This window comes from Calypte anna, chromosome 7 (genome assembly GCF_003957555.1).
Source record: "Calypte anna isolate BGI_N300 chromosome 7, bCalAnn1_v1.p, whole genome shotgun sequence".
Classification (NCBI taxonomy): Eukaryota; Metazoa; Chordata; class Aves; order Apodiformes; family Trochilidae; genus Calypte; species Calypte anna.
The window spans coordinates 35,677,671-35,704,127 of record NC_044253.1 but is presented as its reverse complement, the minus strand read 5'-3'; the positions used below and the strand labels follow the sequence as shown (position 1 = coordinate 35,704,127).

Here is a 26,457-nt window from a genome sequence, read left to right as displayed (position 1 = left end):
TGAGCAGGAAAGAGATTAATTTCCTCCATAGAAGGAGTTTTCCTCTCTGACATTCCTTTTGCAAAAAACTGCTCCTTTTGCAAAAGCTGCTCCTTTGTGTGACCTTAACCATATGGACGATTTAAAATAAACCTCTGCAGAAGAAGTCTGAGCTAGTTTGGCTTCTCATTCCCAGAGAGAAAGACACAAAGAGCTATAAAAGGCAAATGACATGAAAAGACTAGAAAAAAGAGGCAGAAGCAGAGAAAAGGCTGTACTGGTACTTTATCTCCTGGTTTCCTGGCTAGTAGCTTTGGTTTATAAATGGAACTGCTTATACTGATTGTCATTAACAGAACAAACTTGAATCAGTAACACTGAAATACTTCTTTGCAAAATCTAGGCAGGTATTTTTTCACTGAATTCTTGTGGCACTCACTTTGTATTTAGCAAGAAAAGGATGTCTGCCCCCAGTGATCAGCATATCATCCCCTCGGCTCAGGATCAGGCGGACGGCTCTTTTGCTTCTACACCAACAACAAGTCAAGTTTAATTCAAATTTTATTAACAAGAGGGATATTCATCACACATCCAGATCTAGCCATGCATATAAATGTGCATCCAGATTAAATTTCATACACTTAAATTCAAGCTATGTCCAATGGTCATATATTTTGTATTTACTAACGTGCCAGCATTTTCATTTCATCTCTTGACAGTCAATAAGATAACTCTGTGCAAACTTCTTCTGACAAAATTGGTATTTCACTGTTCAGACTGAACTGTGTTACTCAGCTATTGAGAACTGTACTGAAAGAGAGTGCCTTGGAATAAAACCAAAATGTGGATAATAAGAATATGAAAATTAGTCTACAAATGCACATGCGATTTAAAGTAATTATTTCTGAAAAAATAGACACAAGAGGTAAAGACCTAGCAATTTTTAAAAAGTGTTAAACTGTTAAAAAATATTCATATACATCCTAGATAATCCAAAATACAGATAAAATGGCAAAAAATAATCAAGAGCAGTCTGTACAACAGTGACAGCAGTAACAAGAGAAATGCACTGAGCTAACCTCTCAGATTTCATGATCCTTCTGGCTAAGACAGGATGTAGCCTGATGTGCAGCCCATAGCAAATCAGTTGTGCTTATAAAAAAGTTACTGTCCCCTGACAGCTAATTGCCAATATTTTTCTGCCAGATTTGGAGGATGGGGGGAGTGGAGCTTTATGTTTTAAGGTTCCTAAACTAATTCAAGGAGCATTAGCAAAAACATACCACCTACTAGATTTAAGCTAACTCATCTGGAAGATACTGGGGACTGAACTGTAACTACTTGTTCTTAAAAGCAGTTCCACTTATTGCATACAAAGCCTCAGTAGATAGGGACTACCCTTTTGAAATGCTCAGTCATTTAAAAAATATTTTTTCAAGTCCCTTGAATTAATTCAGTTGATGCTAGGGCTGCTTTATGTAAGCAGTCCAACAAAACAAAGAAACACACTGAACAATCTTTCAAAATGTGAACATTTAGGATTTTATTACTTTTGGGCTAGCAGCTTTGTGGAAGGACAAAGCATTTTAGCCCAGATGCAGTTCTTGTTCACCTCAGATGCTCTTCATGCCCCCAGACACACACCCCACACTTACTTGTTTGCAGCCACAGCAGCAGCTGATGCCAACAAGCCAGCTCTCAGGATTTTCCCACCAAAAGCTCCACCAACTCGTCTGACATGGCACATGATCCTGTTGGCTGGAACACCTAAGCTTGCAGCTACCATCTCCTGTAAAACCAGTTTTAAGCTTTTAGGCCAATTCAAACTAAGCCTAAAAGCTAGGGTCTGAAATAAAAACCTTTTCTAGAGAAAAGTTCCATAGATGACTCTAGGTTTGTTTTGTTTGTTTTTAAATCAGATTAAAGTAATGCTTCCTTTACCCTAGGTTAAAAAGCAGTAAAAAGATGATAAACCACAGCAGACTCTGACTCTGCAGGTGCTCAGTGGAAAGCTGAGGGATAGAGGAGTCTCAGCCCTGCACAGGGAGTTTTTTCATGCCTACAATAGTGGGGCATGAGGTCCTCTGCTTAAAGGGAAATAAGAGACCTTTATGTCCTCCTTACTCTCAAGGTGCATTGCTCAGCATTTACCAGGATACAGCAGTACTGTGAAGCTGCTGCTGTTGGCTAATCCAGGCATGGAATTTCATGTGCCCTCTGCATCTAAACTGCTAAAATCATGGAATGCCAGGTTGGAAGGGACCTCAGTCTGGGCCAACCTTTATGGAGAGGAGCAGAATTTAGATGGGACAACCCAGCACCTTGCCAAATGGGGTCTGAAAAGTGTGCAGTGTTCTGTTGTTACAGGTTCAACCATGTTCTCTGAGAATGCTCTGTGTTACCTGAATGGTTGTTGGGTGCTGTGTTGACACATACATATCCATCTCTTTATCCTCTCCTCTTGGAACAGCAAGCACACTCTGAGTCTCCATGTAGAAGTGTTCCTGCCCCCCAATGCGGAGCTCCCCTGATCCCAAGAGAAAAACACAAGTGGTGCTGAGGGAAAGGGGCAGAAGAAATGAAGCAGGAAAGACCTATCTGCTCATTAGCCTGTAGAGTTATGGTCATCACTGTCACATCTTAGGGTGCTTCTTGTATGAAGGAGCAACATGTAAGATAAAAACACAGATGAAACTCCTTGCAGCATTAAATTGGTCTTGTTCCAGTGGCATCATCAGAACTCAATTAGGACTGGACCAGTACTCCCTCAAGTGGTGACAACATCCAATAAAACAGATGACTTGAACAAAGGATGCCCATCCTGGAGAAAGTCAAAAAGAAGGCCACCAAGGTGGTCAGGGGGCTGGAACACTGGGTGTATCACAAGAGGCTGAGAGAACCAGATTTACTCAGCCATAAGAAGAAAAAGGCTAAGGGGAAATCTTACTGCTGTCTCTGGCTAACTAATGGGAGAGTGTGGAGAAAAGCAAGCCAGACTGTTTCAGAGATGCACAGGGGAAGGGTGAGAGGCAATGAACACAAGAAATCCCAACTTGATATAAGAAAAAAAAGATGAAAATGGTCAAACATTGAAAGAAGAGCCTACAGAGGTAGTAGAATCTCCATCTTTGGAGGTGTTCAAAACCTACCTGGACATGGCCCCTAGTGACCTGCTCTAACTGCACCTGCTTCAAGCAGGAGGTTGGACCAGGCAACTCCCTTCCAACCTGTTCTGTGACTCCAGGACCACAAGACCACTAGGTTTAATCACACTTTCTCCCAGGTGACCAAGAGCTTTCTCAGGACTAGTGGCTATATGAAGGAAAGGTAAAGCTGGGGCAGTTTTACAGACAAACACAGACAACAACTTCTCACCAGACGTATTCTGCAGTTTACCTTCAATTATATTATCAACAGTGTCAAATGCCTGATCAACATTCCCTTGTTCTAGTTTTCTTTTTGGCTCAAAGAATGAGTTGTGCTTTATAGCTTCCTGTGGTGGGGAGACAGAGAAATAGTTTTTTTAAGTATTTGGAAAGTTCTTAGCTTGTTGTGGCATTTTACTCTCAGGAGAAACACCCTTCTCTTCAGAGATGTCAACCACCAGCTATCCAAGTCAATGAACAACTGTGTTTCATCACTTTACTGTCATTGTTGATGATCTTGTAGAGCAAGTGAGCAAGACAGCATGGAATAAAAATGCAACCCCATCATCCAAAGAGTGATGCCATTAAGAGGGGAAGAAATCACAAGGATGAAGTGAAAGCAGAATCCCTGTATTACAGTTTGCTTTGTTTCCAATATCAGAGTTTCAACTGTAATGAAGTGTTAGTAAAATTTTATCAGTCTTTAAAAAGAGATTACATCTATTTTTATACCAGAAAGACTGTTCTATCACATCCCACATGAATGGTGGAAACAAGCTGTAAAGTGTTTGTATTCATCTTTTTTTCCTAGCAAACCAGGTTTAAAAGGCAAGTGAAGAGTATGACTTGCTTCTTCCATTAGTTATAGAGGCAAAACAATTAAAAGGCAAGAGGAAAGAGATTATTAGTACCTCAATTGTTAAGATCACTGGTTCCAGCACTTCATACTCTATCTTCACTTTTGCAGCTGCTTGTCTGGCATGAACATCTGAGTCTGCAAGCACAGCACAGACAATCTGTCCCACACAAATCACCTGTGAAATGCACAACACAAAACAGGCAATTCAGTTATTCCCATATGGGCTGCTGATACCCTTCTTTTCTGTAACCACTATTCAGCTTTCCTTTTTAGAATTTGGTTTTGACTTCAGATCTTTGTATTTTTTGCATCATCCATGAAGCTAACAAATCATTAGGAATACCAGTATAATGGGCAATCAAGGATAATGCAGCATTCAAAAATGGTGAAGTGATCTGGGAGGCTAATTTTCAATGAAATATACTCTTACACCAACCCAGATGGTTTTGTGAGGTTTAATAGGTATTCTTCTGATTTATACATTCTTCTCCAGGTAGAAAATAATGCCCATCAGCTATTGTGAAGTTGAAAAGGGAAGAGGGAAAAACCATAAGAATTTATCTTACCTAAAGTAATTCCCTGACATACACACAATACAGAAATTCAAGAGTCAGCAAGTAATATTTCATTACAAATGTCTGAAGAAAACCAGTAAAAATTTTAAAAATCAGTTTAAAAAAGACTGATATTATACCTTGTTTCTTGCAAAGACAATCTCAGGCTCATAAGTGTAGTAAAACTCATTTGTAGCTGGTACATCATCAGCTGTTACGATACCAAACACTCCTGGTCCTTCTAGAGCCTCTGAGGAATCTATAGATCTGGTTGGGGTATGGGAAGAGAGAAGTGAAGTTTGTTTCTTTTGCAAAGTGCTGCACAGAGGCAGAGATCACAGCACAGAGGAATATTTCTTGCTCTGCCTATAGGTTCAGGTATGTCTTTTCCTTCTGTCTGGCATGAGAAGTGCAGGTGAAAGACAACTGCAAATTCTACTGCCCTGCACTGTTTGTAGGACTTGGGAGGTACCATCAAAAAGGTAAGATCAGTACAACTGGAGAATGAATGGAATGTTTTGATAGCACCTAGTTTAGCAGTCATCAAGATCTTAGCACAGCTACAACCATCTTCTCTGGACACCCAGATCAGAGTCAAAGGAGAGTGAATGAAACCTACTGACTCAGAGATGGGCTCCTTGGCAGTAGCAGGCTGGTTTCTGGGCCAGAAACAGTTCTGCCTTGTTAGTACAGTACTACAGAGTGAGAAACTTTGATCCAAACAGCTTTCTACATGAGCAACAACACTGCTTCCAGCACCTGAGCTGGTGTGGGTATCAGGCATGCTGTTCTGTACACACATCACTCACTGCTCTGCTCTAAAAACCGCAGACAGCAATTCATAACACTTTCTTCAGACACTCTTTAAACACTTACACAATCTTAGCATGGGCTTTGGAACTGGTGACAACAGCCATGAAGAGCTCTCCATCCACAGAAGGAAGGTCATCAATGTAAACTGCTTCACCAGTGGCATGCTTAATCCCAGACTGGTGCATAATGGGTCGTCCCACAGGATCCTGGGGTGACTGACTTGGCTCCGTGTCCTGCAGAGTCAAACAGACACAGCTGACACACTGCCTGCTCCTAACCTCAGACCAAGAACAGGCATTTTGCTGTGATTTTTCACTTGATGGCCTAAAGTTCCTCAAATGGCTGTCTCAAACCATCTCAACTTTTCCACTAATAGAATAACCAGATATTTATCTTTCAGAATATCCATTCTTTTCTTCCCCTTAATTTTAAAAGCTTAATAGTGTTCAGATGAAGAAAAGTAGGTAGAAATTTAAAGTGAAAAAACATTTTCTGGTTTTCTAAATAATTCCTGTTGTTCAGTGCCAACCGATCTGAGTATCAAATTGTTTCTGTTTTTATTTAGTCACTACCTTGCAGCTGGGGAATAAATTGCTGAAATTCATAAAGAACTATGTCCTTTGATCCTGGCCCCTTTTATAAGTCTGTGGTGTCTTTGTTATGATGAAGGATACTGAAGATCATGACTTAGACAAATATAAAATATTTAAAGATAAAATGTTATTCTGAAGAATGTCTGAAAATGAAAAAAAAAAAGTTCAACAATTTAGTTTGAATTGTACTTGGGTTTTCAAAACTTGAGATTTTTCTTATGCATTGAGGGTACCAAAATATCAAAAACCCTCCTATGAGCTGCCACCATGATCTAATCATAGGGGGAAACACAAAATCCAAAAGGTGTTCTTTGCTGCCCTCCACTGCTCAGCTTCTTGTCAATTTGATCAGATTGCCACCACAAACACCATCTTGATTTCTAAATCTAGAGAAAGACCTAGAAACCTCTCTGAGATCTTAAGGAAAATGTCCCTCAAGACAAGAATGCTAAAGTGATACTTACAGACTTGTGCTTTTCAATCTTTTTTTGTTTCTTCTGATTTTATTTTTTTTACAAATGGGTGGCACACTGCAATATTTGGCAAATTACCAAGTTTAAGCAATCTGACACTGGAGTTTGTTCAGCATATTTATCTTTAGAAAACTGTTTAAAAGTGAATATACCTGTATGAGACTAGTTTGACAGACAAAGTTTTTCTAATTGAGATGCAGTTCAAATCAACACCCAAGACCCTGCTGCCTTTGGAAAATTTGTACCTGAGCTTCACAGCAAGGGTGATACTTGAACTGTGACTTTTTATCAAGTCTTATAAAGCACTGAATAATCTCAGGATAAAATCACTTGCCTGGAATATTTGTATACTCTGGGGCATTTTGGTCTTGAAATCTTGTAGGGCACTCCTATATTCCATAGGTATGCCAGGATAGTGGGAAGGATCCTGAAAAGATAGTGAAATTATTACTACAATTCACATTTTGAAGGTTGCAATGAAAAGAGCTAACAATCAAAATTACCAAATACAAGCTCTTTACACAGGAAATTCCCTCAAGACTCTCATACGATAGAAAGGCTGCAAAATGGCAAATTTAAAATAATATAGATTATTGAGATTTCACTAAATTTTTTTTTTTAAATACTGGATTCAATAAATGTACTTGTTTAAAACAAGCAATGTAAAGCAGAGACAATCAGAGGAGCTTTGTTCTAGGGTCTGATCAAAACTGGCACCAAATCACTCCTGGTAATAGTAAGTTACCAAGCAATGAGAATTGAGATGACAGAGCTCAATGTAACAGAGAAGAAAAAGGCAAAAGGGATATTTTTTCTTCAAAAGAGCAGATCTAAGACAAAAAATAAGTAAATTATACCCAGAACTTACTGGGAAGTGACATTTTAGTGTCCTCCCAGTCAACTCATACAAGAAAGAGGGTTGGTTTAACACCCACACTTGTTTCCAAAGCCTTTATTTCTATTCTGTCTGGTTTGAACTACAGACAGATGGAATAAGACCTCATATGCTTTCTTTGGGTCTTTGCTGAATTTATATTACTCTTTTTTTTAAAAGCCTTATATCCAAGATAAAGGTATCTGAGCACCTAAAGCTTACATGGGCACCTCTCCATCAATCTCTTTGCAGATGAGTCCTTATGTTCTGTAGATCTGAACCCCAAAGACAATATTTAGCACATTGTACAAACTGGAAGCACCAGCAGATAAAACCCCAACCATTTCATTTGCTTGCACAGAAGCAGACACAGAGAACTGATTTACCATTATCTGCAATGACTGCAACACTTCCAGGAAAAACCTGTAGAAGAAACTGACCATCAAAGTTCTCTTATAATCTATTTTTTTACCACTGGCTGAGTCTGAAAGAGCAATTTCTTTAAGAACAAGTCTGCAAGCTTCATCCAACAGTTGTTCATTCCAGTGTCTGTCAGGAAGAATAATAGATATAATCAGACCAGGACTCAAAACACCAACTTGCAGTAATAGATTTGTACCATAAGCATAGTCCTGCTCACAGTGAAGCCAAAATACTGATATTAATAATGGGCTGACTTTTTGGAAACAGTCCAGTTCAAGGTTGCTCACAGAAGTGAGCTTAAAAGTTAGTGAAACTGAGTGCTATGCCAGCCTTTTAAAAACAAATAAATTAAACCCCTTACAGCTTTGAAGCTTATTTAAGAGTCTCAGAGATTATGATTATTCTGCTGATACTGTTCTATACTTAAGGAAAAGTGGATAGTGGTATTGATGCAAACTGCAGATGCTTTCAAGGGATCTGATCATTGCTGTATAATTGCTACATTTTCTGAAAAGGCTCTTTAAAGTATCTCAACACAAGTCAATTCTCTGTAGTTATGGAAATATATCCCTTAATATCAAAATATAAATCTGCTAGAATTAATTTAATAATGTAAAGAAGCAAAAAATAATAAGTGCTTCAAGTAGTGGAGCAGTTGCATATTAAATGGTAGGAGAGAGCAGTGAGACTCCTCTGAGAGAAGCAGTTATTTAACTATTTGAGTTATTTTTTAATTGTACCTTCCCACAAGTGTCTGGCAGGTCTGTTTTGCCCAGGTTGTGGTGGAGACAGCCCCTCCATAGAAAATGCTGAAATCCTTGATGATGTCTGTGCCTTCTTCAAAGAGGACTCTCATCCCAGCACAGCTTATTGGGAGGGCGTTTTCCCGACGGGGTGCTTGTCGGAAGGCAGAGACATGTTCCCCCTGAGCAAAACCAGGCAGAGGTGGGTGATGTGATTGATGTGATGTGGTGTGATGTGATGTGATGTGATGTGCAGCCATGCATCTAGGGGAGCTGCATCCACGCCGAGAACAAAAGCAGGGGGGCTCTGAAGTATTGCCAAACTTCACCACTCAGCTCACACCACTCATAATGCTCTGATGAAAGCCCTGTAAACACCTGACTTGTTCAGGACTGTTGTTCAGTTCAGCAGTGTTCATGGAAGCACCAGGCACACATCCAGTCTTGCCTCATTTTAAGGAAAATGATTGAGAGGACAACTCCTTACCAGCTGGATGCCAACCATAGCACAGGTGAGTGGCCTGCTCTGGTGAGGGCTATGGCAGCTTGTCCAAGACTCCTTTCTGTAAGGGCTCTAGACAATTGCTACTGCCCTCATTATTTAGAGGTAAACTTTTTTTCTGAATATCACTCTTCATATACCACCAACTGCTGTTTTTTTGGCTGAAACTGGGAGATAGTATGGCACTGACAGGATCAAAAGTAAGGAATTCAGAAAGCAAGCTGTGATACTGTCACAACTTCCAGCACTGGGTTTATGGCCCCTCCTGCTCTTTATTTATTAGTCTTAAACTCTGTATAAACCAAATCTAAACAAACCAGTAACTTACCTTTCTGGAATAAGGAATATGGACAGAGACTAAGATCTCTTCTGGTGTAATGGTATTGTTACCAACTCCATCTGCAAAAATATCACTCAAAGGAATCTGTCGCCTTCTTCCTAAAAAAAATCCCAAATCCAGAAACTTCTGTACAATTGTGCCATCAACATACTGCACACACTTAAACTGGCAAGAAATACCTGAGCCTTCCTGAGTAATAACTGCGGAGTTTTCATAACGAGTGATGATCAGTGGTATGCCCTATAGGCATATATGACTGCTCCATCTTCCACAGTATCATAACACCAGAGTCTTGAGAAAGTGCCCAGGGATCAATCCCCATTCCATAATCCTCCCTTCCAATACTGCCACAACAAACCCATCCCCACTCCTGTCCATTTGTTTCATATCTCTGCAGCCACTGCCAGCACTATCTTTCTTTCTAAAACTTAAAGAATGAAGAAGAAAGCTGAACAGGACTGGTTTTTTGGTTGGTTGGTTGGTTGGTTGGTTGGTTTGTTTGTTTTTTAAACCTAAGATTCTGAACACTTCCAGGAGTCCAGAAGGTAATTGCCTCTTTTTGGTAGATTATTCTGAAAGTAACTATGTTTGCCACTCTGTGATATATGCTATTAAAAATAGGATTTTCAAAAGAGGAGGGAATAATCTAAGTCTGTAAGAGCTGTTCAAACACTTAAACTTTATCTATGCCGCACTGGGTTTGCCAATATCACTAAGCTTTTAGCATTAATATTTAGCATTCCTGGCCTGGATCAGGAACAGCGTGGCCAGCAGGTCCAAGGAAGTGATTCTGCCCCTGTGCTCAGCTCTGGTGAGGCCACACCTCGAGTCCTGTGTCCAGTTCTGGGCCCCCCAGTTTAGGAAGGATATTGAGGTCCTGGAGCAGGTCCAAAGGAGGGCAACCAGGCTGGTGAAGGGACTCGAGCACAGACCCTATGAGGAGAGGCTGAGGGAGCTGGGGGTGTTCAGCCTGGAGAAGAGGAGGCTCAGGGGACGTTGGTCTCTTTTGCCAGACGACTTTCAACAAGACAAGAGGGCATGGTCTTAAGTTGTGCCAGGGGAGGTTTAGGTTAGATATTAGAAAGAATTTCTTTACAGAGAGAGTGATCAGGCATTGGAATGGGCTGCCCAGGGAAGTAGTGGATTCTCCGTGTCTGGAGATATTTAAAAAGAGCCTGGATGTGGCACTCAGTGCCATGGTCTAGCAACCGCAACGGTGGTTCAAGGGTTGGACTCGATGATCTCTGAGGTCCCTTCCAACCCAGCCAATTCTATGATTCTATGATTCTATGAATATTTTAACACAAATAATTTATTCTATTAATTAAACAAGCTCCATTGGCTCAGGTAGGACTTCAGCTGTACCAGTAAGGCAACTGTCAGGTAGCATTGTTGCTCTGCAAGAGCAGAGGCATAAACAATGTGCAGATGGAGTCCACAGTGAGTCACCAGTGTGGAATTTAACCACATGTGTCTGCAAGATGAAATCAAAGGCTATTTTTCACCATCATTCTGTGTCCTTTGTACTTTTCACCTGATACCTAAGGATGCAATGCCCAATGCATTTTAAATCAATTATTTCTTATCACTAGAAAACATTTATCTTGCAGTAACCTTTATTTACACCAAGATTTTCTGTACCCAGATAATCTTCTGTGCTGTTTTATAAAGGTTCATACATTAAAATATTCCCTTCACATTCAATGCACATGATATTTCAAGCCTGGCTGCTTTACAGCAAGGCTATTTTCTTCAAGTTTCCCAGGTTACATGTGATGATGACACTGTAACCTGTTCATCCTAGGATATCACTTAGTGTTTAACTTGCTTTTCTCAAACATAACTGATGTGACAGCAAAACTTTGCTAAAGGACTTTCATGTTGCTGAGGTGTGAATCTGAAAAATAATAGCAGCACTGGTAATTCTGGACTTTTGGCCTTGCAATTCCATCCAGAATACATAAAGATTATTGTTCAATCCCACCTGTGAGCCTGCCAGGATCTAGGAAGAAGCATTTTCTCTTACCCTGTGATCTAAGATAAATATTAAAAATGAATACTGTTCCTGCAACCTCCTTTAACTTTTTCTTCATTCCCCTTTTTCTGTTTCACTGCCTACCATTTGGGAAAGAAATAATGTTAAAAACCTGTGGAAATGCCTAAACCACTCTCCCAGCAGTGAAATTCTGCCAGGTTAACAGACAGATACACAACTCAGTGATCCTGTTCATCACTCACATAATCATGCACTCTCCAGGAGAGTGGGAAAGGGGCTCCTGATCAAATGCACAGCTGCTCCTCTTTCCCCTCTCCCTGTGCAATGGGATTCTGTACCTCTGGCACTACTGCAGACAGGCTTGTGCCTCTTACCTCTTGAAGCCAGGTTGAGCAAGCAGTTGCTGGCTGCCAGAACAGGATTCAAGTCTGAGGTTGATTTTCTGCTTATGATGTTCCCACCTATTGACTTGAAAAAAAGACTTTTGTCACTTTTCTCCATCAGCTTTACATTTTTATGTTATGTGACAATGTAACAGATCAAAAGAGATATTGATAAAAATCCACTGCTAAGATGGGAACAAAAAATGCAAGTTTTACACGTGATTAGGAGCAATTAGCCCCTTGTTACAGTTGTTACTGCAGGCAATGCCCAACTTACAGCAACGTTTCTTATCTGCTCTCCGCCCAGAGTTGTTAATTGCTTCACCACAGCACAAAAGACCTTTGTCTTCTCTTCAGGGAACTCTGAGATCGCACTGGTCAAGATGTCTTTCACTACAGAGAGGCTGCAGGCAGCTCCCAGAGTTATTCCTGTAACCAAAAGATTATCAAAGTGTGATGCTCACGTTTTTTTATTGCCTCAGTTGTGAACTATGTTCAGGCTGTAGAGCTAAGGATGCTCCTGTGGAGCAGAGGCAGATAGGAGAGGGGCCTTTGCATGCTAAAGTGTTGTAACCTTTAATTTCAGGAGCCTGAGGGTAAAATTTCAGGAGCTGATGAAACTGAGCTAATAGTTCACCACTTCTACTGAGGCAAATCCCTTCCCTGCTTCCAGCTGCTTCCCTTGCACCAGCTTTGACTGTGAGGTGATGTTTCACCCAAAGGCAAGTCAGCTTCAAAATGGCTTCAACAGGCTTCCTATTTTTAGACATGATTTTCATCACACCTTGGTCTTGCTTTGGATATGTACATTCTAATTATTCTCCTAAGGTACAGGTAGGTAATATTTGCAAAAAACCACAAACAGTCCTAACTCCTAACCTAGCAGTCCAATTCATTTTCCCATGAGAAAGACATATGCATTTATTTGAGTATTTATACTTTTTTTTAAAAAAAGCTTATACTTGGCAAACATTTCAATACTATAAAATGCTAAGCAGTGTCTTTCTATTCAAAGTTCTTAGTAGATTATATGTAATGTAAGAACACATTCAATGAACATTAGAATTCAGTCACAAATATAAATCAAAATATGACTTTAAAATGGCTGTTTATTAATTAAGTATAGTGATAGTAATCAAAACATGTTTTACATTTAACTTTTATTAAAGAGAGGCTGTTTCTGACTGGCAAACTAAACTGCATCTCTCCCATTTTAGATAGAATAAGTCTCACCCTCTCAAACTAGATTTTATTTATACATGATAAGAAGCAGAAATCATTCTCCCTGCTTCATTTCAGTTCCCAACCACTTTTTCAGCTAAAACCAAACTGAATTGACTAGAACTGAATGACTAATCTGAAATGAAAAAGAAACTGTAAATACAATGACAGGACTGCCAAATTCAGCTTTCCACTTTAGAAATGTGGCTGCAGGCAAGTACCTTTCATTAGCTACAGCCTCATTTTCCTTAAACTTTGGCAGTAAACCTGCACAACATAATTTATACTTTATTAATTTAGGCTTCTATAGTAAGTTTAAGTCTATTTCTAGTGTTTATTTAAAACTAAAACCCTAATCTAATTTTAATGAAAAAAATTTCCATGCTTATCTCAACTATACACACTGAGGTATACAATTTTGAATCTACAATAAGTAATATTGTTATGAGCTTTAAAAAGACTGCTCAATGCATATTAGCTATGCCAGTTTAATCACAGCCTTTTTTTACTTTAGATTTCCACAGTTCTCCTGTGTCTGAACAAAGTGAAGCCCACTGACCATCATCTGTGTATTGCACCACGTTCAAGTCTGGGATCCTTGCAGGAGAAATCACAACTGGATGGAACACACCTTTGAATTTCATCTCGGGTCCTACCAGACAGCAAGAGATGTAGAGAAAAGACATTTTTCATCATGATAACTCCAGCATGGTGGAAAGTCAGCTTAAGGATAAAAAATTAAAAAAGAAAAAGCTAAAAGTAGCCCCACTCCTCCCCTGCACACTGGAACTATGGCAACAGGAGCCAGTCTGACTGTGTACATACCCACACTGGTGTTCCCAACCACCAGAGGGGCTTTGGGGTGGGCAGCTTTCAGATCCAGCAATTCCTCTAAGCTTGCAGGAGAAATCCATGTCATTCTCTCCCCATGAAAAACCAGAGTTCTTTTGGGTTGGTTTTCAGCCATTCTCTGGTGGGGAAATGTGGCAGATTTAAATATTTAGCCATACAGACAGGTGCAGACATATAGACTGGCACTGGAGTGAAAGTCAAAAGAAATTCTTAAGCAGTGACAATTCTACTTAATCCTTCAAAACTGGACAGAAATGGGACTGTTATACTGGCTCGTTGCACAGTGGTGAATCTCTAGGTTGTATGGGTGAAATGCCTGCAATTAATTCCAATGAGCTAATAAACAAGATTGGTAATTAATAGCTCCCAAGCAAAAAATGTGGTAATAGATCCTGCAATTGCTGAAATCATTGGAAAAGTGATTTAAAAATTCTTAGGGAGGAAAAGGCTCACTGGAAAACAAAAAGGAATATTATTTTGGATTTATATTAAAATGCTACGATATTTCTTCTGGTTAATTACTGCTAAACAGGGCTTCAGACTGAGTTCTGAGTTATGGACTATTAAGGAAAAGTCAAAGCTAAAGGGTAGTCTGTAAGAAGCAGAAGTTACCATAAGTTCTGGAGGAAATATAAGTTCCTGGGTGGGATCTAGGGGCTGGAATTCATCTGCTGAAAATAGTCTGGTGGAAACCTTAAAAAGAAAGAAAGCAAGCAAAGGGCAAGGATTTACTCTCATGATCAGTTCCATCAGGAAAAAAAAAAAAAAGGAAAGAAAAAAAGAAAAAAAACCCCAAGAATTAACCACGAGAGCCCTCCTGAAGTCTATAGAAAATGAGTTATCATTTGAATTTGGTGCTAAATTACATTCATCATTTGGAGCTGCTGAGGTGAAGGAATTGTTCATATAAGTTTCTCAAAGTTCACTGCTAACAGAAATGACAGTGTTAGGGGCAAGCAACTACAAAAAAGAAGCTGATTTCATGCCAATCTACAGGACTGAAAAAGCAAACAAGTAGATAGTATTGAAAGAAAACTGAGAACAAAGTCAAACTCATATGGATAAGAGGTTTAATATAAAATGACAGACATAACTCTGCTTTTTAAAAGTGCATCAGTTCTTCAGACTCAGCAGTTAGATTCCTGAGAGGTCAGAAGTTACATTCAGATCATCACTGATCATTAAGACAGTTCCACACATGCCTTGATTTCTTGCACAATATGATGACCAATGTATGAGTAGAATTCAGTTAGTAAGATTATTAATTAATTGTTAAGACTATTAATATTCCTGAAGAACTGCTCAAATCTCAGCTCTGGAGATCCAAACTACCTTGTATCAACTATGTGCCACACCACCACCTCCTCATGAAATACACACAAAGAATATTTAATTGTTAGAAATATCTCCACATTTCTCAAGAGAAATAACAGTATTTTATTTTGCATACAATGTTATGTAAGGTGAATAAGGTGGAGGTGAGAAAGGGTCAAGCATACTGAATTTACTTTAATTGTAAGAAAAAAAGCCATGCAATATTCTTGGTACTTGATATCTAAGTAGGACAAGTAAAATACTTAAAATCCTACCTTCTCTTCCTTGTCAAATATATCATCTTCCTGATCCAAGCAACACTTTCCATTTGCTTTTCCTTGACAACAAGTGGATTCCTGAAGTAGGAATATTCCATTAGTGAAAGCTGCTCAGAATGGCAATGAGTTAAAGCCTGCTTAAGCTGATAAAAGAGTCTTTGTATTTCAATAAAGTTCTAGATGAAGTTTCATACTAAGCTAAACTGGAAGGATTACGTGTTAGAAAAGTGATATTCAAAAATGCCTTAAAGCCATCAGAGGTTGAAGTTCTTAATACAAAATAATCCATACGAAGAAATTCAGCTGACTTTGAGAGAGCACACACAGATGGTCTGCATTATTTCTTTTACCCACTGTTTGGTCTCCCAGCTCTTTCACTGTAGGTTTCTGACATGTTGCATTACCTGATAAATGACTAAAAATATAGATCCAAATTTTGCTTTTATTTATGCCAGTACTGAATCCCAGTAACACACACTGAGTTACTTCCAATTACTCTTCATAATGCAGACACCAACTTCGTTTGTGTTAATCAATTTTTGTAATGAGTTAGGCCTCTTTACACCTTACTTGGACCTACATCTTTTAACAAAGGAAATAAATGATCTTAATGAAAACCTTGATGGTTTGCATGTGTATGTACACTGATGGACAGAATCTGGTGCTACCATCACTGCTGCTTCTTACCTTACAGAAGGTTTTACAGGCATCTAGGATGGGCCTATAGCCAGTACAGCGGCACAAGTTCCCTGGAAAAAGGGAAATCAGTAAGAAAAAGCTTCAGAATAAAGTATGTGGCTTCCAAATGTCATGTCTTTACATGAGGTCTGGGGTTTTGAAAGGTAAGGGGAAGGGTTAGCTTTCCAAAAGGGTTCAGGGACATACCAACAAATTAAAAAGTGGCAATATTTACCAGCCAGAGATGCCATCATCTGCTCTGAAGTTGGTTCTGGGTGGTTTCTTAGCAAAGCGTATATGGACATCACCATTCCAGGGGTGCAGAAACCACACTGGGAGCCATGGCACTTGGCAAGCCTCTCCTGAAACGAAACACCACAAAGAGCATTCTCTCTAGGGCTGTCACCCACAATAATAAATATTGCCTCCATAGTAAATCAGACTTCTGAAATAAAACAGCTTAAGCAATCTCAGATAAGAATTATTATTTTGGGTGTGATGGCCAGGCATACCTTATTAGAAAAGCTAATTAACCTTCAGAGTGGACCTCTGTCCCTTTTGCATTCATAATAAAACATCAGCTGAAGGGGCACTGTCCAAGGTGAGTCCACATAAAGCACAAGCCTGACCCACACCAACAGTTCTTACATCCCAACATTCTGGCCAGGCTGCCAGTATTAAAGCAAGATTTATCACAAGTCATATCTCATCAGCCTTGATCTATCAACCATCCATCAGAAACTCATGTTGTTGTTTAACAGGGAGCATAATCATCATGTGAAGCCCCTGTGCCCTGACAGCACTGCCACTGAAGCCAGCTTGTACAAAGGAAAAACCAGTGCTCCTCTCACCCAGTGGCACTGCACCCTCACCTGAACTGGATGAACCCTGGTTTCTGTGCTTCCAACACCTTCCACTGTGGTCACTGCCACACCATACAAGGAGCAAATGGGAAGCAAGCATGCATTTGCTGAATAATGTCTTTGGAACATAAAGGACAAAAAAGAACATGAATATCATTTTATTATCATAAAGATGCATGAATATTATTTTGCAGTCAATCAAGACATGGTTCACACTTACAAAGGAGTCATTATTATCATCTGGAATGAGAAGAGAATAAGCTTTATAGAAGGGATCACTTACTAGCTGTGTCTCTTGCCCCCAGTATAAACATTGGAACTAGGAGGACAGTTCTGCAGAATTTATCTCTTCTTTAATACTTCTATCTTTTCCTCTTGTTTCTCATGCCCATAAGCTACCTACCAAGTGTGTTTTGGATGAGGAAAGGACACTAAGTGTAACTGTTTGCAGAAAGTAAAGAATTACTGCTGCAACTCTGTAATCTCCCCCAAAGGAAATTCCGATGTAAAATAAATATAATTCTAAAGAGAACAACATATGGAAATGAAAATGCTTCAAAGCTTTTAATCATTAGCAATTAAATGGGGTTTTTTACTATAGTTGAAATGTTTTCAAGTGTTATTCTGACTATTTTAATTCCAACTTTTATAATAACTTAATTTCCACTGCATTTCAATGTACTGCAACTGTCATAATGAACAACAGGAACCTTCTGACTTCATCCCCACCTAAAAAAATAGTCAGTTGACAATGACATGTTACCATGTGAGAATATGACTGGAGTTTTCCTCAATGTGGAAGTTATTTATTCCAGTTCTTAGTTTAATGAAACTGGCTTTGAGTTGCAATGTCCTTTTTGTGGGACTAAAGGGTGGAGAGTGAGGTCAGTATTAATGGGATGGCAAGACTCAAATTTCTGCCCATTTTCCCACCAGGCATATGGCAGAGCTGCAAGTAGGAGCCACATCTCAGTGGCCAACACCACAAAGGGTGTTAAACATATGCCTCCTAATGAGAAAACTCCTCCCAGGAGCTGTCAGCATGGATGAACAAATTATGCATTTAAGCACAATATTTCATCAAGCTGACAGCAATGCTGAGATGAGCAGTAATTTTTACAGCAGGCTCTTTTGGATTCTTTTACTACTAAGTTTAGATTTACAACTTGGTTTTTACAGTTCCATATCTGGAAATGGAATCTATAGCCAAAAATCCCCTGTGGTTTTCAACATTTCTGTTCAGGTTACCTTATCTTCTTTGAAGCTGGCTCATAGACTGACAGCATCACCGTGCAGGCACCACAGCCACCTCCTCCACAGCCATACTTAGTTCCTGTGAGATGGACTGAAAATGGGGCCATTAGGGGAAAAAAACATTATCAGGTTTCATTTTGGTCTTTATTCTGTTCAAAAGCTTCTGAGAGAAGTGCTCATTTCTATGAATGTGGAACAGTGGCCAATCTGAAGCTGTGAGCTGTCAAACTACCACAAAATTGCATCAGATTCAGGGTCTCATCACAAGGTCTCCTCCCCTTTTCTGGGAGAGACATTTCCAAAACTTGGGAGACTCCTATTCTGACAAGTTTTTCTATGGAAACCAAAAGGTTCTTGGGTTTCTTTATGGGGGCAGAAGGAACACAGATATTTATCCCTGATGGCACAACTGCTTGTTTGTTTAGACAACCAGGCTAAAAATACAGCAGTTCAACCAAGAGCATCTAGCTTAAGAAACATAAATCATTTAAATATAATTGTTTTATCTTAAGGAGGCCACCATTTCCCTAACTTGGTGAATCACCCTCTAAGTCTTTATGAGAATTTTGCTCAAACTGAGTGACTTCAGGGACCAGACAAGGATACGTCTTTTTCGCAGATAAGACAACAGCATTTGCTCAGGATCAGCATTTTTCTCTATAACCTGCAGTAAAAAATTAAAAAACAAAGTTTCATTAGGCTTTCCAAAATTCAGGGCACAGACCATGTTCTCTCAAAACCAGAATCCCCTGCTTATGTCTGACAGAAGTAGACTAATTGCCTAAAAACCAGGGGAGAATTTGGGCTTCTTTTGGGAGTTCCTTCTCAAGACATCTGTATTTCTAGGAAAGAAGAGCCAGGGCATTTTGCAGCTACTAAAAATAACTAAAGGTCATACCGAGGTGATTCACCTCCAGTCACACTAGTAATAAAAATGCAGCAGGACTTTGTTACAAGAGGCAGCGCAGCACAAGGAAACAAGTTTTAGAGCCTCCCTGGCACTTCTGGGGTGAAAACCAGGAAGTCCGTAAGGCTCTCAGCAGGGAATCACTTTTCTTGGATCCCTGTGTATCTAAACTTTCACTTGTTTTCACAGACTAACAACAGAGACGCCTGCATTCTTGGCCGGTTAGAGTGCTTCCTATTCCAATGCTTAGAAGGAGCTGGCTCCTCCCAGCTGCAATGATCAACAACCAGTGCCATTTTGGTCTTGCAAGATTGTTTTCGTGCTGGCCAACAGTCTGTACCTCAGAATTTAAGTCTTGCTGACTTTCTGTGGTGCCTCTGAAGATCTCCTCTCTGACGCCATCAAAGATGAGCAGCCAGGCATGAACAACAAAGAAACCAGTTTGCTCACCAGCCAAAAATTGCCTGCCCAGCTGCAAGCCCATTTCGCTTGGAGGCGTTTTTTCCCCTCGTGGTTATGTAACCATGAGGAAAAAGCCCGAGGAAACCAAATCCGTGCTCACACCCTTCGGGTTTACTTCTGGAAGAGCAGCCCTCTCCTTTCCCCACGCACTCTGCGGGCAACGCTTACCTTCCTCCCGTTCACATAGAAAATGAGCTCCTCAGCCCCCGCCGCCCCTGCCAGAGACATCGTCCCGCAGCTCCGCAGCTCTCAGCGGCCGCGGAGCCCAGGGCAGGCGGGGCGGGGCCGCGCTCCGGCGGGCGGGGTACCGGGCACCGCAGGGAAGCTCCGGGCCCCGGCTGCTCCAAGCCAATGAGCAAGATGCTGTTCTGACAATAAAATCCCCAAGGTCGTTTTCAGTTGTAATGAAATCCAGCGATGGAGTAGTGAGCGTGAGACCAATGGGAGTTCTGCAACAACGTGCTCTCCACGATCAGCTGTAACTTCCAGGTTTTAAAAGGGCCACTTCTGTGAGCAAGGCTTTATAGTAAATATTTCCTCTCCCTGTTTAAATAGATAATTTTCCTACAAATTTTAAAACAATTCCGATTAGCAGAAAAGTAATATATTACATGCAAAACCCCCCAGCTTGAACAAACATGAGAAAAAAACAACTTTGAGGATGTAAAAGCTCAAATTACCTTATCTTCAGCAAAATAATCCCTGTGACACTACAGATTTTCATCTCAGATGTCATGAGCTGCTTTTACATCTTTTTCCACACAAGAACTTCTGATGTATCAACAGCTCTGGTAAGAGAAGAAAAGCACATTCGGTGAAGAATCAATAGGCAATTTAACATTATTTATGCAGTCCCTAAAGTGACCATTTAGAGAGACAATTAAAAGAACTGCACCCTAGAAAAGGACAAAGTGCATTTTTCTCTGTAGAATATCAGTTACAGCAACAAACCCAATAAGGAGGGACAAAAGAAGGAAAGAATGGCAGTAGCAACAATAATATGATTTCAGAGTTACTTAAAATAACTTCTGTGCATCTTCAAGTAATTTTTTTGATCCTTTTTTACTCTGAAAGACATCTATACTAAAAGGAATAGAAGAAACCAAAACATAAAGCCCTAGGCCTTCTGCTTTTTATTAAAAATTAAATGCTTTTATTTGGAACACTGGCAGTCCAGCTGGTAACACCTGAGGCTGTGTAGAACAAGACCTTCACTGAAAAAAGAATTAAGACCACCTTCAAAAAGATTATTTTTCTCTGAGAAAATTAAGCATGTGTTTCAGGTTTTAGCTTTCAAACCACGTGAGAAAAAAAACAGAGAGAGAACCATAGAGAGAAAAAAAAAAAAAATTAAAAAGCCACTGTGCTTTGTTGCTGCAGTGTCAGCACTGGAGACAGAAATTGTAACAGATACTTTTGGATTTCTGGTGTTATTATAAATGGTGAAAGCTTGCAAGAACATTTTAATTAAAAAACAAACAAACAATTACAAACTTGGTAAAAACACAAATAAAAATGGACAAAAACATTCTAGGTATAATTCCTTCTTTAAATAACACTGAATCAGGATATAATCTATAATTTCTCCACCTGTTCAGAATGGCCTTGCTGATGCAATGACACACACAGCATGTCTCACAAAGAACAAGTCTGTGTGCTGGAGCTTCTCAGACAGTAATTTTAACAGCTCTGTTTCCCCTATGTAAACCACCTTGCTAGTGCCATGTTTAACTCCTAATTCCTACATGGAATGTTCTACAGGATCTTGGGGAGGCTGACCTGGGGCTACATATTGTCACAAAACCAGCAAACAGTTGTGATATTACTTAAATATTTGTAAATAATGCTTTTGTACTGTGCATGGTTATACAAGACTATGCAGGTAGAACGGGTTGAAAGCTATACCCAGAAATACATTTTATATGTCTAACTCATTTTTCTGTCAAAACATGCAGCTGAAATTCTGGCAACTCACAGAAGGATGTAGGTTCCCCTTGCTGAAAATTCCTGAGGTTCCTCTTGGCCCATTTCTCCAGCCTGTCCTGCTGTCTCTGAATAGCCACTGGGTGTTTCAGCCACTCCTCCTGGTTTTGTATCAACTGCAGATTCCTGTAAGGCTGCACTCTGTCCCATCATACAGATCATTAATGAAGATGCTCAACAGTCCTTGCCCCGGGATGATGAAACCCTCAGGAGCTCTGGTGCTTTATCTCCAACTGGACTGGTGCAGTGTGGATCACAACCTCTGGGCCTGGTGATCCAGGCAGTTCTCAGCACACCTCACTGTGCACTGAACACACACACACCTTGTCACTTTGTCTGGGGGATGTTGGCAGAGATAATGTCAAAAGCTTTGCTGGAGTTGACACAAACATCTGCTCTCCCTTCACACCCCAAGCTTGGTGTCTTGCTGTTCTCAAGTGAATAAAGCTCCATCTCCCCTTGTAAATCAATGCTGACTATGTCCTGTTGCTTTCTTGGCTTTAACATGTATGGAAAATTCCCTGGAGTATTTTCTCCAACACCCTCTCAGCTTACACTGAAAGCTACAGTGAAGTACAGACTACTGTTTGGTTTGTTATTTTTAGGAATGTATTTTAAATTTAAGAGTATAAGTTACACCTCTTCAAAACACCAGAGCAAAGCACCAGACCAAAAGTCTAGCTAACAAAAACCCCTGGTCTCTGAAGCTCCCAGCATTGCATGCCCTTAGAAGAAGTATCAACATTGGGCAGATGCATGGTAAAGCTTCTCCAGAATACTCTTCCACCCTTCAACAATTTGCAGTTTCAGGGTTGTTTCAGGTTGAGGAATCCTGTGCCAGCAATAGTGCTTCCTGTAATTCCTCATTTTTCAGCTCATGTAAATGAGTAACACCTGCTCCTGTACTAAGGAATTCCTCAGCATAACTGTGTTATGTGAAGAACCACCTGCTGTAACCAAAGCTTACTGAAGTTTAACCAAAAGTTAACTCATTTGTAACTCTTTAAAAATCAGCTATGGCCATCTTAGTTGCAAAAGGAACCTGGACCTCACCTGATGTAACCTGCACAAGTTGTATGGACTGTGAGAAATGGTTCTACTCATGGTAAATAAGGTTAACTCCCATTAAATTTCCCAAAGATTATTTATTTTTAATTCTCATTAAAACATACACTTTATGACAAATCAATAAGTGCTTCAAACCCTTTGAACAGATTATAAATTATGACCAGAAATATAACACACAAGACTGGAGCCTACCCTGTGTTCTGTATCCCTTACTTAGGGGCTCCTTTCCTGACATTCTACTTGGGAAGACCTTTACTAATCAGAGAACAACAAGCATTCTAATACTGCTAAAAATATATATAGGTATTAAAAATTCTAACCATTTTAGAAGTAATCTTCATAAACACAAATCTCTTGTCTTCTTCAAATAATTTTTGATTTGCTTTTGAAGCTTCTCTTATTTTTTACTTTATAGACTGGGGAATCCAGAAATTGTGTATCTGTAAACTGATCCCCACGCCTTAATTTGCTGTAAATAAAAGAAATAAAAGGCATCATGTACAAATATCATCAAGCACCTATGTCACCATGATTATAATAATTCTGTAATTATCATAACAATTCCAAATGATAAATATTTCAATGAAAGGTTGAGGCACTAAAGAGGTTAAATTAATGGAAAATAAATATGTCTGAAATAACAGTGTGTAGGTAACTGTTTTCCAAAATAATGCTAAAAACAGTAGTCTTTTTGTGTGTCCAGTATAATTTTAATATGTGAGTAACCAAAACATTCCTGTAAGACAACCTCAAAATTATTTAACTCAAATTGAACATGAATTAGATATCATTAGTGCATAAATCAACTTGCCACTTGACAATACTACACGGACCTTTTATACACACACACCTATATATACCTATATACCTTGTGGTATAAGTTTACATTGAAGCATAACATTTAAAATTCTCCACCTCTAAAAGGGTTTGTATCATGCTAAGCATTAAGAATGCACCATTATTCACCAGTATAAATGACACCATTCATAGCAGTATAAATATTACATGCTATATGAGGAGAGGCTGAGAGAGCTGGGGCTGTTCAGCCTGGAGAAGAGGAGGCTCAGGGGAGACCTCATCACTCTCTACAACTCCCTGAAAGGAGGTTGGAGCCAGGGGGGGGTTGGGCTCTTTTGCCAGACGACTTTCAACAAGACAAGAGGGCAGGGTCTTAAGTTGTGCCAGGGGAGGTTTAGGTTGGAGATTAGAAAGAATTTCTTTCTGGAGAGGGTGATCAGGCATTGGAATGGGCTGCCCAGGGAAGTAGTGGATTCTCTGTCCCTGGAGATATTTCAAAAGAGCCTGGATGTGGCACTCAGTGCCATGGTCTAGCAACCGCAACGGTGATTCAAGGGTTGGACTCGATGATCTCTGAGGTCCCTTCCAACCCAGCCAATTCTATGATTCTATGATTCTATATTTAAATTCTGAGACTTTGAATGCTCCTGGTGTCTTGCTTTGGCTTTGGAAAATGCTGCCACACTAACAGGAAATGGTTTTCACCAACAATGAGGTAAATTTGCAAAACAGATTTGTGAAAGAGAAAGTTCAACTGTTTATTTGGGGACTTTAACAGCAAATCTTTACCAGGGATTGTTATGTGCTCCAAAATAAAAACAAAAAACAAATTTCTCTCTTCCTACCTGTGCAGATTGGGTTCTTTGTAGCAAACAGTAGTTCTTCTTCTTCTAGGTGGTGCTGCTGAGTTTTCTTCTGAAGTTTGGGGGGATTTAGGTAAGGAAGTGTGAGATCCTACACTAGTATTTGTCAGATCTTGCAAAGTCTTTCTCCCTGTGAATACAGCCATTTATATGCCTCATTTTCAAAACCTTCATAAGTATTAAGTAAACCTTCTATTCATAGTTATTTTTAATTAGTATTTCTTAATTCAAGAACTTTGCTTACTGCTCCTGCTCTAATGATGCTTGCCCTTTGGACATAGGTGCATGAAATGAGCACACAAAGGTGACTGAGTGAACCTCCCCATCTTAAACCCATGTATTACCAAACTATTTCCAATGCCTCATAGTTTGAACCACTGACTGTGTCCAAAAGGAGCTTTCTTACTCCACAGAAAAAAGTAACCAGCCTTGGTAGAAGTACTATTTGTGTGAGCTGTCAATTCAAAATGCCAGATCACACAATCAGTATTTCATTTGGAGACAAAACTTTTGATAACTTGGGAGATATAATGAAATCATTATTTAGCCCTCATTTTCAAATTCAATTAAAAAAATTCCAAACCATTTAGTTTGATCTTAGTCTCTCTTAAAAGCACTCAGATTGAATGCAGACAGCAATCCAAGATGAAATAAATAATCTGTATTACTTTAAAATCCTTCCAATAGCATACATTCCTCACTGCTACAGATGAAGTTTTACATTTACTTCAGATGAGAACACTTGGAGTGTACTTTTGCAAAAGAACTGAATTAAAAACTCTCCTATCTTCATTATTGGAGTTTAAATGCTTTGCCTTAAATCCCCTGTGGCAGCAAATGGATGTTTTTGAACTAAACATAAATGGATGAAGATCAAATTATGATTTTGCTTTTTATGTACCTAGTTTTTGGATGCTGCTGCTCACTAGGCCTCACTAATTTATCATTAAATCTAGTAGAAAAAGAATCCCATCATTTTTACTTTCCAAAGAAGGAACTGTGAACAAGAAGATGCAGCTGCAAATTACCAGGACTAGCAGCAGCCAGGATGGTCCTAATTCTGCTGGTATTCCCAGTCTGCTGTTATGTAAAATAAGAGACTTTGCTTTGCTATTTTGCCAAACCTGGGGATTCAAACTATTAATTTGAGCTGGGAAACTGTATAGGTGTTAGGACATTCTCAGAAACAATGAAGTAAACAGGAACTTATTGAGAGTAAATAGGTTTGCATAATACAACTCTCATACTAGAAAGCTTCACAGCTACATTTTAAGGCATATTTAAACTCTTGCATAAAGAGTAAGTAATGTTAGTAAATTCATTGTAAGAATGTAAGAAGAATCTAAATCAGTCTTCCAGGCTGAAGTTTGATTATTTTAAAATATATTTCTTCATTTAATATTTAATATTAAATATATTTAATATTTAATCTTTTTTTATCTTTAAAAAAAGAGATTGTCACGTGAAAGTTTGCTCATGTGTACATTCTAGAGGAAAACCTGCTTAAAGTATTTTCAAAACTCAGAATTCCTGTTGAATTGCTGCGCTTCTAAAGAAATACAAATGGAATCTTCAAGTCCAGCAAAGTTTCTCCATTTATGAAGGGAACAGTGTAGTTCACTCTTATTTCCTTTGTACAAAAGATCTAGCTAGTGTATAGTTTCTACCCCCAACCTTCCATATTCCACCACATTCTCTAAAAATTAATACAAGCTCCAACTATAACTGCTCTTTAATGATTTAGACTACTTCCATCTAACTAAATGTCATCTTGGAAAATAATGAAAAGCAACAAGGATACTAGTTATCACAATCAAAACAGATACTGTGGCTGATATATGATATAGAGTATGAAATATTGTATTGATTTTGTCTTACTTTTTTCCATATCTGTCTTATTCACTCTAAACAAGCAAGCAGTAAGAGTAGGATAGTGCTAAGAGAAGACACCTCACCACTATTTCAGGTACTAAATTTATTTCAGGTACTAAAATACTAAATTTATTCAGGTACTAAATTAATTTCAGGTACTAATTAAAACTACCATTTTTTTCCTCACCTACACACTTACCATGCCGAGGTGTCAGAGTCTTACTGTAAGTCTCTTTAGAAATGAGATCCAGTATCTGTTCTGTTCTTCCAGAATCCAGTGCTTTACTATGATCATCTTCCCCACAGACTTCAGAGTTTTCCAGTGTAGAGACTTTCATGGAAGCATTGTGGTTATCAAAAGCTGGG

At 39.3% G+C, this 26,457-nt stretch overlaps 1 protein-coding gene across 3 annotated transcripts in view; it reads right to left on the bottom strand.

Annotated features, from left to right (window-relative positions):
* The window catches only part of AOX1 (aldehyde oxidase 1), a 31,936-nt gene extending 12,122 nt beyond the window's left edge, over positions 1–19,814 (bottom strand). For all 3 annotated transcript variants that reach the window (XM_008495984.2, XM_030453806.1, XM_030453807.1), the window contains exons 1-23: positions 19,676–19,814; positions 18,745–18,802; positions 18,133–18,229; positions 16,894–17,002; positions 16,257–16,383; positions 16,031–16,092; positions 15,341–15,421; positions 14,364–14,444; positions 13,725–13,869; positions 13,459–13,551; positions 11,956–12,107; positions 11,670–11,763; positions 9,288–9,397; positions 8,455–8,639; positions 7,678–7,840; positions 6,752–6,844; positions 5,415–5,584; positions 4,679–4,805; positions 4,037–4,159; positions 3,376–3,472; positions 2,382–2,506; positions 1,635–1,768; positions 419–506 (exon numbers count right to left, since the gene is read on the bottom strand). In XM_008495984.2, the coding sequence (XP_008494206.2) occupies positions 419–506; positions 1,635–1,768; positions 2,382–2,506; positions 3,376–3,472; positions 4,037–4,159; positions 4,679–4,805; positions 5,415–5,584; positions 6,752–6,844; positions 7,678–7,840; positions 8,455–8,639; positions 9,288–9,397; positions 11,670–11,763; positions 11,956–12,107; positions 13,459–13,551; positions 13,725–13,869; positions 14,364–14,444; positions 15,341–15,421; positions 16,031–16,092; positions 16,257–16,383; positions 16,894–17,002; positions 18,133–18,229; positions 18,745–18,802; positions 19,676–19,735 (2,574 nt within the window). In that variant the 5' untranslated portion in view covers positions 19,736–19,814. The remainder of the gene's footprint in view (positions 1–418; positions 507–1,634; positions 1,769–2,381; positions 2,507–3,375; positions 3,473–4,036; positions 4,160–4,678; positions 4,806–5,414; positions 5,585–6,751; positions 6,845–7,677; positions 7,841–8,454; positions 8,640–9,287; positions 9,398–11,669; positions 11,764–11,955; positions 12,108–13,458; positions 13,552–13,724; positions 13,870–14,363; positions 14,445–15,340; positions 15,422–16,030; positions 16,093–16,256; positions 16,384–16,893; positions 17,003–18,132; positions 18,230–18,744; positions 18,803–19,675) is intronic.
* Positions 19,815–26,457: the final 6,643 nt, after the last annotated feature.